The 13,059-nt window shown below is 51.6% G+C and overlaps 3 protein-coding genes across 3 annotated transcripts in view; 1 reads left to right on the forward strand and 2 right to left on the reverse strand.

Annotated features, from left to right (window-relative positions):
• Positions 1-5,348: 5,348 nt before the first annotated feature.
• Positions 5,349-13,059, reverse strand: part of LOC121158978 — a 31,199-nt gene continuing 23,488 nt past the window's right edge. The window contains exon 4 of the mRNA XM_040983962.1: positions 5,349-5,771. Within this exon, the coding sequence (XP_040839896.1) occupies positions 5,460-5,771 (312 nt within the window). The 3' untranslated portion in view covers positions 5,349-5,459. The remainder of the gene's footprint in view (positions 5,772-13,059) is intronic.
• Positions 6,759-7,192, reverse strand: LOC121159073 (histone H2A type 1-H-like). Its single transcript, XM_040984118.1, has one exon. The coding sequence runs from the start codon at positions 7,171-7,173 to the stop codon at positions 6,781-6,783; it is 393 nt and encodes a 130-aa protein (XP_040840052.1). The 5' UTR covers positions 7,174-7,192; the 3' UTR covers positions 6,759-6,780.
• LOC121159076 (histone H2B type 1-C/E/F/G/I) lies at positions 7,448-7,858 on the forward strand. The gene has a single exon (XM_040984121.1). It carries the CDS (start codon positions 7,477-7,479, stop codon positions 7,855-7,857), a length of 381 nt encoding a protein of 126 aa, XP_040840055.1. The 5' UTR covers positions 7,448-7,476; the 3' UTR covers position 7,858.

Genomic DNA, 13,059 nt, shown 5'->3' on the forward strand with positions numbered 1-13,059 from the left:
ATCAGCCGCAGCGAGTCAGCCAAAACATTGTCATTCAAGAATTTGTGTTTGGGGACTTTGATCCTTGCTGGATGCTGACACCTGCCAAGCCAGATCCGACTCAGTGTGGTCCTGGTCACAGCCACGGCTGCCACAGCCAGTCCTGGGGTTTTGAGCAGCCACTGTGCCAATTGACGCCGGGCTCTAACCACAGGTGGTTTGCCAGCGAGCTCTGGGGCTTTGGGGTGTGGAACTGTCCGCTAGTGACATCCGTGGATAAGGTCATTGTGTGTGTAGGTAAGGAATAAGCCCTGAGGGACTCCCAATGACGGTCACTGTACTTGTAGGTAAGCGTGGGGACTGAGACCTGGTGGTTTGGAGGGGAGAGTCCGATACACCAGCCTACATGTGAGTCGTGAGTAACATTGCCGAGCACCACACGCCAGTCCTCATTAAAGCTAGGGCTGGGGCCTCTGTAGCAGGACTAGATCCTAGTACCTGACGGAAAGTCAACACAGGGACAGGTCACATCAGGCAGGGTCATGACACTAACCAGCGCATGAGAGAACCAGGCTCAGGGGTAGATTCCGTGGGAGATATGTGGGTCAAACCCTGTGGAAATGCAAGTCCCGCTCGTTAGTTCAAGAGATGAGCTGAGCTAGGTGTGACCATGAAATCTGCCATCACTCATGGGTACAGGAGCTAATAACAGTCCGAGTAAATCCAGGCTGCAGCACACACATGTGCGTCCTTAAGCAGGGTGTGTGTGTGGAGCCGGGCGTGTTGGGCCACCATGTTCACCAGCTCGTGCAAGGCCAAGATGGAAGGGCAGACAATGCTGGACAAGGCCCTAGCACCAGCTGGCATTTATGAGGCCTGGGTCTGGGAGTGGGTTGAGTGGCTGGGGGAATTAGACAAACTCCCCTAGGGGTCATAAACTCCCACAGGTGATCACATGGCCCAGGCCTGAGGGTCAGGCAAGCTGGGCAAAGTAGCTCTAACTATTGGCTAATGTGTGGGTTTGTTATGGAAGGGGGCACCCCAGGCAAGGTCGAGCAAACCTTAGCTCACCAGCAAGAACCGAAACCAGGCTGGAGCACAGGTCATGCTGAGCTAGGTTCTTAAACTACTGGTTTGCATGAGCCAAGGATGGTAATAGACTGAGCAGCGCCAGGTTCCATCACCAACCAGCGAGAATCGGGACTAGGGCAGTATGGGGGGGTGGGTAGAGGCAGGCCAGGTCAGACCAGGCTACAGCATCTAAGGCAAAGGCCAAGGCACAGGAGGGCCATGCCAAGCTGGGTCAGCCACTGGCACGCACAAGATCTATTATGGCTGGGGACCGAGCTGGTTGGGGAACTAAGAGGACACCCTGGCTGGGTTGAGGTTCACGCTGGTAAAAGCGGGGAGCTGTGTTCTGGTCTGGATATGGCTGCAGTCTCCCTCGGCACAAGTGTGGACTGAGGTTGGGAGCACCGAACTGGGCTAGAGTCCGCACCAATTGGTGCCCTGGAGAACCAGAGTGGGTGGAGGACAGGTTAGGCTAGGTCTCTGCCCCTATTGAGCCATGTGTGAGCTGTGTCTGGGTGTGGACGAGCCTTGGGCTGAAACATCCAACAGTAAGAACTGGAATGGAGTGAAGGTCAGTCAGGAAAGGCCATTGTTCCTGCCAGGACAGGAGGTGGACTAGGTAGGGCTGGCCCATGGACCCACAGGTATGCACATGATCTGGCACTGAGAGAGGTTCTGATGGAGGAGCTTGGGCAACTCCTCTGTTGGGACACAATCCCTGCAGGTGAGTGCAAGAACCACAATAGGGAGCAGTCCAGACCAGGCCAGGGAAAGGTACATCATACACTTGGCAGGGTCGGGGGTGGGAGGACCAGGCTGAACCAGTTCACATCACCCACTGGCGAATCAAGCACTAGAACAGAGTGTGGGTCATGCCAGGTTTGGACGCAACACATATCAGTGCACTTTACAGCTAGGACAGGGTGTCTTCTTGGCTGGGCTAGGTTGTGGTTGTCACCAGAATGAGCTGGAATTGGGGGTGGGCCAGGCAAGGCCAGGCTACAACACCCACTAGCAAGTGCTGAGGAGAGGCGGGCCATGCCAGACTGGGCCGCAGCACCCAACCTGCACACGTGAGAACAGAGGGAAGGGGGCAAAGCTGGTAGGGGAAATGTGGAGGTCTCCCCTGCTGGGCAGTCAGTCCCACTGGGGAGCATGAGTTGGAATGGGGGCAGATCAGACCAGGCAGGGGTATAACACCTACGTGCCTCATATGAGCCAGGTCAAGGAAGAGCCAGGCTGGGCTGACTGTTCTTCCTGGTGCAAACAAAAATTAGAGTGGGTGAGGGTTGTTTGGGCTTAGCTGCTCCCTGCTTATGGCCTGGGAAAGAGTAGGGGGGGCCCAAAGCCTTGGGACCCTGCACCCATGTCAGAGATCCAGAAATTCCTGACTCCTGTCTTTGGATCAGCTCAACTTCACCCATTGCTGCCACTTGAGCAATGAACCAGCAGATCTTTTTCTCTGCCTTTCCATCTCTCTGTAAATCTGCCTTTCCACCAAAAATAAATAAATCTTTTTAAAAAATTGGCCTCGGGCCCAGAGTGGTGGCCTAGCAGCTAAAGTCCTCATCTTGAATGTGCTGAGAGCCTATAATAGCCGCAGGTTCAAATCCCAGCAGCTCCACTTCTCATCCAGTTCCCTGCTTGCGGTTGGGGAAAGCAAGGGAGGATGGCCCAAGGCCTTGGGACCATGCACCCATGTGGGAGACCCAGAAGAGGCTACTGGCTCTTGGTTTCACATCAATGCAGCTCTGGCCATTGCGGCCGCTTGGCGTGTGAATCAACAAATGGAAGATCTCCTTCTCTGTCTCTTCTCCTCTCTGTATATATGACTTTCCAATAAAAATAAACCTTTTTTAAAAATCGACAAAGGCAGGCCCGGGGCAATAGCATAGTGGCTAAAGTCCTCGCCTTGAACGCACCCGGGATCCCATATGGGTGCCAGTTCTAATCCCGGCAGCTCCACTTCCCATCCAGCTCCCTGCTTGTGGCCTGGGAAAGCAGTCGAGGACAGCCCAAAGCCTTGGGATTCTACACCCACGTGGGAGGCCTGGAAAGAAGTTCCTGGCTTCAGATAGGTGCAGCACCGGCCATTGCAGCCACTTGGGGAGTGAATCATCAGATAGATGATCTTCCTCTCTGTCTCTCCTTCTCTCTGTACATCTGCCTTTCTAATAAAAATAAATGAATCTTAAACGAAAAAGTCGAAAAGGAAACATGTGGAGAGATGAGTCAGAGAACCAGGACAGTGCTGTCCAACAAGGAAGTGCCAAGGAGCCGGTGGAAAGGGCAGGCCCGGCGGGCACAGGCCTGCGAAGGGCAGCCGGGAAAAGCGCCTGTGGCTCAGACATTGCTAACTGGCAATAAGATATGGCAGGGTGGGAATTTTATACTTTTACTTTTTCCAGTTGTAAAAACTTAACAGGTTCTCTGTAGTCACTCATGGAATTGGGGAATGAGGCACAACAGGTTTTCCTCTGTGGGTGGATTCACCTGCCTTTGTAACTGCAGCCTAATCAGAGCAACCCACCAATAACCCTTGCCAGGCCTGCCCCCAGCCACGGTTGCTATGCTTGCCAGCATGTACAACAGACTGGTCCAGTCTGTCCCACATCCCATTCAGCTCTCATACATGTCAATGGGCATTGAAGCCTAGTTCAACCCAACCAGCCCTACTGTCCAGCCCACACTCATGCCTATGGGTCCCACCGTCTCTCTAGCCAGACCCTCCCGCAGTCCTGGTTCTCATGCTCACCAGTGGGAGTTGAAGCACATCAGGGAGGTGCCCACAGTTTCCCTTTCTGGGCCCACACCCAGTCCTTAATCTTGTACTCTCCAGATGGTTCTGCAGTCTAGCTTGACAGGATTTGACCCCTGTCCCAGCACTTGTTAGCTGATGCTGTGACAAGCCTGACCAGCCTGCGCTTACTTTGGCTCATGCATACACCAGTGGAGACAGTCGGTTCCTCTCCATAACCCAGTTCACATGCGAGCCAACAGGTGTTGCATCCCTGCCCAGACCTGGTCTGCACCCAGTGCAGTGGCCCAGCAGGAGAGCCAGTGCTGCCTCCCTACCAAGCTCACAGCCCTCCCACCCGGGTCTCATGTGCACTGGTGGGTGCTGCGGCCCAGTCTGGCATGGCCTCTCTCACCTCCGCATTTGCTGGTGGTGCTGTGGCCTGGCCCGGCGTATCCCCAGTTCCATTTCACACTGGTGGGAGCTGCAGCCTCACCAGGACCAGCCAGACCCCAGTCCCAGGCACAATGTGAACTGGCTGATGTTGCAGCCAGGCCTGTTTCGTCCTGCCCCCGTCCTGGTTCTCAGATCTGCCAGTGGGTGTTATGAACTGGCCCCTGGAACTGAGCCGCACATATGCCAGCAGGTAGTGTAACCTGGCCTGCTCCATACCTTCTTTCTTGTGCTCACTTGCAAGGAGTTAACTCTGTCCGAGATGCTGTCAAACATGACTGCACTCGCTGCAGAAATGTGACTGAAGCCAGGAGGAACATCCTTTCACCAGACTGGGCCTCTGAAATAACCCAAACGGCTGACTACTAACAATTTTGGTAATTAATACTTTTCCACTTAACATGTTAAGACACAAAACTTCTAAATGCTTTCTTTACACCACCTATCCAGCGCAGTAGCTTTTACCCACCACCTTGACTACGGAAAGCTACTGGGTCTGAATTAAAAAAACTTAAATAGCTAAGAGGTGGACCACATTAGGTCGCACCACAAGCCTGATAGCGAGCCCGACAGGAGAACTTTGGATCTGCCAACGTTAGCTGCAACAGACTGCTACAGGGAGGACCACGAGAATGGGAGCTGCACCAGACACTGCGCCTGTCTGGGCAGCAATGGAGCAGAGCAATAGAATGTGGGTCTGCCCCCTGACTTGACCCTCTCTTGCTCCACACTCGGAGGGGGTGAGCCACTGCTCGCCATGCAGCCTGCCGGGGCGCGACACTCAAGCGGCAGGGGAACTGTCAGGAAGGTATTTGAAAAACTTTGAGAAAGGAGTAGAACAAAGAACTTCAGGAAAGTTCTAAGGACCAATCACGACTAGGGTCAGAAATGTATGCACCCTACACATCAGCACAACTAAGGAAGCAACGTTCCATACACGGACGGAAATGGCCCTGGCAGATCAATGCGACCGAATGACCTATTTGCCATGGAGCAACAACAACCTAATCAGAAGGTTGTGGAGCCACAGAACTGACGTATGGCTTACAACCGCAGGGTTCCTACCAAAACAGTCGAAAAGAAGCAGTAACAAAGCAAGAACTTTCATGAAAAGCCCCAGTTAGAAGTGTGAACGGCTCTTTCACATGAAAACTTGGCAGGCCCTGAAAAGGGCCTTTGTGTGAACAATCTTCTAAAGGCAGTGAAGGAAGGGAGCAGCTCAGCCGCCGAAGCCGTAGAGCGTGCGTCCCTGGCGCTTGAGCGCGTAGACCACGTCCATGGCCGTGACCGTCTTGCGCTTGGCGTGCTCCGTGTAGGTGACGGCGTCGCGGATGACGTTCTCCAGGAAGACCTTGAGCACGCCGCGCGTCTCCTCGTAGATGAGCCCCGAGATGCGCTTGACGCCGCCGCGGCGCGCCAGGCGGCGGATGGCGGGCTTGGTGATGCCCTGGATGTTGTCGCGCAGCACCTTGCGGTGGCGCTTGGCGCCGCCCTTGCCCAGGCCCTTGCCGCCCTTGCCGCGACCAGACATCTTCAGCAGTCACACACCCACAGCCAACACGGCCTTCCTCGCGCCCAGCCGCGCCTTTATAAGCGCTCGGCGGACCTGAGTGAGAGCAGCACGGCGGACACGCCCCCAAGGGGCGGAGACAGCAGCAGGCGGGAGCGCCCAGCGCCGACCTCTCCCGCCTCGCTGGGAAGCTTGCTGGACCCGGGGGCGCTTCCCTCTCCTCATGCTGATCGCGTTCTGATCACTTCTGCTGCAGTCCTGAGTTTACGAGGTCATAGCACATGATACAATTTAACGCTTTCCTCATGGACCTACCAGATTTGCCCAACACTTCGTGTTTCCCCTGCTGAAGCACTGCCATTGCTTTTTAAATAACATTGTATCCTGGAAATCTATGTGTACAGTGTGGAAACAGAAAATAAAAATTGTGTGTATCCTCTAAGTCATTAAAAATCTTTGATGAAAAATCAACGAAATATATAACCGCAAGGCTTCACATTTTAACGACCAATTCACCCCGTCTTGCAGGAAACCCCACTGCTAGTTTGGTGAAACTACTGCAGTGCAACGGATACTTTCATATGTTAATACTTATACACTTTTACAAAAACAAACATCGAAGAGGCGATTAAATACAGAACTCAACCTGAGAAGTGTCTGGGAATCTTCAGCAATCCGCCTGTTCTGGACGGTTCCTTAATGCTGTCTCCCGTGAAGGGTTAGCACTAAATTCCTGGGGAAAACAGGGCTGCCAAGTAAAGCACCTTGGGCTTTTATTTCAACAGACAAAATATATCTGAAAACAGGACAACAAGAGAAAGGAAGTTCTATTGACGGCTTGACTAAATTCCCTGCTACCGTTATTGGACTACCTGTTAGCATTATTTATCCAACTTTTGCTCAGGGACATACGCAAAATAGAAACGAGTACATTTAAAACATTATGAAAGAATCACAACTCTTTTTGAGCGACATGTGGGTGGCTCTGAAAAGAGCCTTTGGGTTAGGGGTGGTCGGTAGGAGGTGCGCTTCACTTGGCCTTGGCCTTGTGGTGGCTCTCGGTCTTCTTGGGCAGCAGCACGGCCTGGATGTTGGGCAGCACGCCGCCCTGCGCGATGGTGACCTTGCCCAGCAGCTTGTTGAGCTCCTCGTCGTTGCGGATGGCGAGCTGCAGGTGTCGCGGGATGATGCGCGTCTTCTTGTTGTCGCGCGCCGCGTTGCCCGCCAGCTCGAGGATCTCGGCCGTCAGGTACTCGAGCACGGCCGCCAGGTAGACGGGCGCGCCGGCGCCCACGCGCTCGGCGTAGTTGCCCTTGCGCAGCAGCCGGTGCACGCGGCCCACGGGGAACTGCAGCCCGGCCCTGGAGGAGCGAGTCTTGGCCTTGGCGCGCGCCTTGCCGCCCTGCTTCCCGCGTCCGGACATCGCCACGAAACAGCACGACACACACTCGGTGCTGCAGCAAACCGCCAACAGCCGCCCTTATACACACCGCGGGGCGCGAAAAACAAGGCGTCCCATTGGCTGCCGCCGCCTTTTCATTTGGACCAATGGGAACGCGACGTTGCCATTCCCGCGTCCTGATTGGGCCACACTGATGTGCGACTACCAGCCAATCAGACACAGCGCCCTCGCTGCACCTTATTTGCATAAGGAAAGCTATATGAAAGCGGGCGTGAGGCAGGCGGCTCGCAGTCTTGTGTTGTGACGAACTGCGCGTGTCTCATCATGCCCGAACCGGCGAAGTCGGCCCCTGCCCCGAAGAAGGGCTCCAAGAAGGCGGTGACCAAGGCGCAGAAGAAGGACGGCAAGAAGCGCAAGCGCAGCCGCAAGGAGAGCTACTCGGTGTACGTGTACAAGGTGCTGAAGCAGGTGCACCCGGACACGGGCATCTCGTCCAAGGCCATGGGCATCATGAACTCGTTCGTCAACGACATCTTCGAGCGCATCGCGGGCGAGGCGTCGCGCCTGGCGCACTACAACAAGCGCTCGACCATCACGTCCCGCGAGATCCAGACGGCCGTGCGCCTGCTGCTGCCCGGCGAGCTGGCCAAGCACGCCGTGTCCGAGGGCACCAAGGCCGTCACCAAGTACACCAGCTCCAAGTAGACGCTCCTGGAGACCCGGAGACGCCGGCTGCAGACCCAAAGGCTCTTTTCAGAGCCACCACGCTTTCAGAGGAAGAGCTGTTGGCACTTAGCTCTGGGGTTGGGGATGTTGAATGTGTCGGTGTTGTCGGCTTGAAGTGAGGTTGGCAGTTTCCTAATCGCCCCTTACTGTTCTGGCAGGGATGAGTGTTCGAGAACCCCGAGGTGTCGGGCTCTGTTGCTTTGTTACCTAGCCGCGTTCTGTGCCGTCTGCTAGTGGAATGGGCAGGCGGTGTGCTATCCTGGACTAGCCCCTATGCCAGGCATTTGGGCTGCGGCTGCCTTGGGCGTTGGTGGTTATCAGCTAAATTGTAAAAACCGCTTTCGGTATTGCCGGAGCTGTTTTTCAGTTCCGGTTTGTTGGTTTTTTTTTTTTTTTTTTTAAGCGTTTGTGAATATTGCCGGCTTTCTGGGAATCTAGGCCTGTCAGTCGGCAGCGAACCTTCGCTTCCTGACACGGGAGTGCTGAAGAAGCCTGCGCTCGGCCAGCCGGACATTTGCTTTAGAGACTTAACAGCTTTTCAGAAGTAACGGGCGACGGGACGCTGTATGTTTGCGGCTACATGTTAAATATTAACAAGGTCTGCGGTGTTTTAGTCACAAAGATGCCCAGGCAATTCCTCAGAATCTTCCTCCGGTTTAGCGCCCGTTTCCCTGAATTCAGGCTTCCCTTGAATTCCCTAGCTGGGCGGGGCTGACAGAGACAGACGGGGAAACCAACCAATCAGAGCCGCACGCGCCGCTCGGGGTGCCCGCGAGTGGCCAATCGGGGCGCTCAACGCGGTTTGAAAACAGCCGGGCTTTTACCAAGAGAAAGCGCGCCTGACGGAAATGGAGGCGTTCTTTTGGGCGGCGCTGGTTCGTGCGCCTCCTGCAAACTCCTGCCCGGTCTCTTTCGGGGTCGCTTGCATTTAATCTTGGAAGAAACTTAAAAATCCAAACATACATATATATGTGTATGTGTATATATGTGATATATATATATTCTTTTCCCAGTGTCCTGTCAGTTCCACCACCTCAACTCTAAGCCTTTCGAAGGGGCGCGTTTAAAAATAATCATCTTGAGTCATTGTGAAACAGTTTTTCATAATGTGCTGTCCTGGATTTTTCTTTTCTTGCGGAGTGGTTGCTCTGAAAGGCACAGCTCCAGGTAGCCACAGCAGCCGGCGGCGAGCCGGGCTGAAGCCCAGAGCTTCCTCGGGGTCTCCCACGCGGGTGCGGGTCCCGAGCTCTTGGGTCATCCTCTACTGTCCCCTCAGGCCACAAGCAGGGTGCTGGAGCAGCTGAGTGACACGCAGAGTGGTCCCATCGCAGGTGGTGCCAGTACCCGCCGGGCCACAGTGCTGGCACACCCAGCACTGTGATATACATGGACTCCATTGTTGGTTTGGCTTTGTATTGATTTTTTGTTTTTCTTTTCTACCCGCCCATCCTTTCGGAGTCTCTCTTGCTTCACTAAAACTTCACTTCTTGCCCCGATTCTGTCAGGTCGCGTAAGCTGTGGACACCACGACACGACCCCAGACTCAGACCACCAGTTCTCCAGTAACACGGCTGGAGCTCAACCAGGTTCTCCTGTCCGAGCGATGAGTAAGAGGCCACCGTCGCGCCAGGCTCCTGTCTGTGTTCCTATCATCTCCGTCTTCCTTTCCAGACGGCAACCATGGACCTTAGGAAGTCCCTCTAGCTTCCCCAAGGGCGTTGACAAAAACGCCAGCCGCATTCCTGTGTGGCCACAACTCAGAATTCTGTCTCTGGCCCCTGTCTTCACGGCATCTTCAAGTCTCATACCTGCACTTAGGGTCTCTTATAAGTGTTTAGGCACAGTTGAGGCTTTCAGTTCCCAGGGGAGGAGAGTTTTTATCAGGAACTGTTGTCCCTAGTGTAAGTATGCCAGGAGGTTTCTAAGCAAAAATCCAGATATCTAGGGTTGGCTGCTGAATTCCCTCGTTTGCTGTCAATTCCGACAAACCACCTCTCCTCCAGAGAGGAAGAATAAAATCCTCAGGTTTTCAAGTTGAGCTAAGACCACCTTGGTCTCTTACCTACTGACTATATGGGATTCTTTAAATTTTTTTTAAAGATTTATTTTTTTTTTTCTTGCAAAGTCAGATTACAGAGAGGAGGAGTGACAGGAAGATCATCTGATGATTCACTCCCCAAGTGACCGCAACAGCTGGTGCTGCACAGATCCGAAGCCAGGAAGGAACTTCCTCCAGGTCTCCCACGTGGGTACAGGGTCCCGAGGCTTTGGGTCGTCCTCCACTGCTTTCCCAGGCCACAAACAGGGAGCTGGATAGGAAGCAGGGCCGCTGGGATTAGAACCGGAGCCCATATGAAATCCCGGTGTGTTCAAGGCAAGGACCTCAGCCGATAGGTCACCATGCCGGGCCCAACTTTGTTTTCATTGTTGTCTAGATAATTGAGGGGGATGCATGCCCATATGGGCCTCGGCTTAGAGTGCAGAGGGTCGAGGTTCAGATGGCCAGTGAGATAAATGTCTCAGGCTTCTTTCTCCTGTGTCCACACAGGAATGGGGAAGGCTGTGAAGGCAGCTTGTTGCTGTTAAACTACATCAGCACTGGGAGAGAAGGGGATGGTCATTTGATGATGCCTTTGAGCAAAGGATGTTCCCAGGTAAGAGGGTTCTTTAAGTCTGCACTCTCGGCTTACCATATTAGGCCCTCTCTAGACTGAAATGTTGGGCTCTTAAGCCAAGCTAACAGCATTGTGTCACCGCATTCTCCCTGGTGTCTAACTAACAGGATTATTAGGCAGTGAGTGGGCAGGCATATGTTTCAAAATATTCCTAAATCAAAGACATAGGGTCGTTAGGTAAGCTGGACATTGTAGGTTGTGCATGGAGGGAGAGGGGCTAGGCAGGGACACATGGGGCAGTGTGCAGTCTGTTTGACGAGTGTCACCTCCTGGAAAGCTCAGGATGGCAGCAGACATCCGCCGACCCTTTCCAGACTGAAGGCAACTTTAGGATGCCACAGCTGGTTCTTCTTCTTTGGCCCTGGGGCACCTTCCTGGGACATTCTCACCCTACTGAGATTCAGTGTAGGGGCTCCACAGCCCAAGGCTTGAATGATGATTCCAGAAAGGAAGGAGGCACCCACAATAGGCCGCCAGGACATCGAGCAGTACTTTGGCACTCAGACCTTGGTCTAAAGATTGATGCAGAGACATCCTAGAATTGAGTCTTGAGAAAATGACCTCTAGAAGCTGGAAAAGCTACCTTAATAATAAACTCAGTCTCTGGCCTTGAAACTTCAAAGTGGATACCTGGGACCCCTGGACTCCAACAAGACAGATAACTGACATATTTTCATAACCTAAAATCCGTCATCAATGGATTCTGTTGTGCTGGTAGAATGGCCAAAAGGGTTAAGTCCTACCCCTTGCTGCACCTGTTGTATTTGAAAAATAATTGTTCTGCCTGGTGACATGGCTCAATTGGCTAATTGTCTGCCTCCAAGGGTTGGGATGCCATATGAGCACAGGTTTGTTTCAGAGCTGCTCTGTTTCCCATCCAGTTCCCTGCTTGTGGCCTGGGAAAGCAGTAGAAGACAGCCCAAAGCCTTGGGACCCCGCACCCACATGGGAGACCCGGAAGAAGCTACTGGCTTCTGGCTTTGAATCTTCTCAGCTCTGCCCATTGTGATCACTGGAGGAGTAACCACAGATGGAAGATCTTTCTCCTTCACTCTGGAAATCTGCCTTTCCAATAAAAATAAATAAATCTTATCACCCCCCACCACCACCACCAAAAAAATAAAAAAGAAAGCAACAGAGAATAAGAAAGAAAAAAATAATTGTTTATGTTAGGGTCACTCTGCCTCTTTGCAATATGGATACATGAAGTCACTGCTTAATGTGTTCTGTCCACATATGTGTCACTGTTTACCAGTTAGAGCTGTATAAAAAAATTAAAGCATTGAATTCATAAAATCCTACCTATAGGAGCTTACATGCTGCTATAGGGAATCTATAATTTTGCATCAACCCAGATGGCTGTTGGCCCACATGGCTGTCATGGATCTTGGGTGATTTGCTTCAACTTGTTTTTTAGATGGATTAAGGTATGTGTTTGAAGATTAGGGAGTGTTATATTTACCTTATTAGCTAGTGAAAATTCTGAAAATGCAATCTGGGTCTAAAGATAAATAATTCAGATGAAGCTGAGGTATTCATTACCATCTCAATGTCTTAAGTCATTCAGATATGTTTGCACTTGTAATATCAAATATCTAACAATGGTAGACCTCCAACTTTCAGATCTGTTTTAAAAAACTATAAAATCTTATTTTAATAGGTGTTTAATTGGTGACTCTGAATTTTCTAACAAGCTCCAGTAAATTTCCAGTTCGGACACTTAAATTATTATAAGTTATGGGATGGATAATTTCATGAGCTAACTCTGAAATTCAAGATTTTAATTTCCCATCTTGGCAACTGACCAAGGAAACATGCCTTTTGCATTCTATAAAGGTCATCTTTCTACGTTTATCTCTTGCTAGAATCTAATTGCATAAAAACAGCTGGAGTTTAAGAGTTTGTTTGACTACCTACTTATTTTAAGTATTTGATCACCTTTTAACAAATTGGGTCTATGCTGTGTCCTGATGCTAGGGGATCTTATTTCAAACGGGTATTTTGAACCTTCTTGGCACCTTGAACAGGAATTCAGAAAGCCAACGTTCCAAATTTGATCTTTGATATTTCCAGCTAGGCTCCTAAGAATGTCGAGGGCTGTCTCGCAGCTTGTAGAGCTAATCACTACTTTGGCTATTTGGACTGTGCGGAAGTTACTGTCAACACGTGAAGGTAAAAGTTGTGCTAATATAAAATGTTGCTGGCACAAATATTCAAAAGTTACAGAAGTCTAATCACGTGTGTTGTTAATAGTCACAATGGTTATCTTAGCCCCAGAGGCCTAAGAGAGACAAGAGTGTCTAAGTCTCTTCTAGTTCTTTCTAAAACACCGTGTGGAGTAAGCAGGTGCCTCTTCTTGTGAAGTAAGTTTTATGGTTTTAACCATGGCTATTTAAAATGTTTCATCATTCACAGTTTTGTATTCTTCTTTAGAAACACGATTTATTACAAACAACTCTAACAAATTGTTTCTCAGCATAGGTTTTCTACTAACTTTAAAATTAGA

Source organism: Ochotona curzoniae, unplaced genomic scaffold, assembly GCF_017591425.1.
Source record: "Ochotona curzoniae isolate NIBS_2020 unplaced genomic scaffold, NIBS_Ocur_1.0 contig_4064, whole genome shotgun sequence".
In the NCBI taxonomy this organism is placed as follows: Eukaryota; Metazoa; Chordata; class Mammalia; order Lagomorpha; family Ochotonidae; genus Ochotona; species Ochotona curzoniae.

What these genes read in the sequence shown, in the direction of transcription:
- LOC121159073 (XM_040984118.1), bottom strand. Translation starts at nt 7,173, where the DNA reads ATGTCCGGACGCGGGAAGCAGGGCGGCAAGGCGCGCGCCAAGGCCAAG.
- LOC121159076 (XM_040984121.1), top strand. Translation starts at nt 7,477, where the DNA reads ATGCCCGAACCGGCGAAGTCGGCCCCTGCCCCGAAGAAGGGCTCCAAG.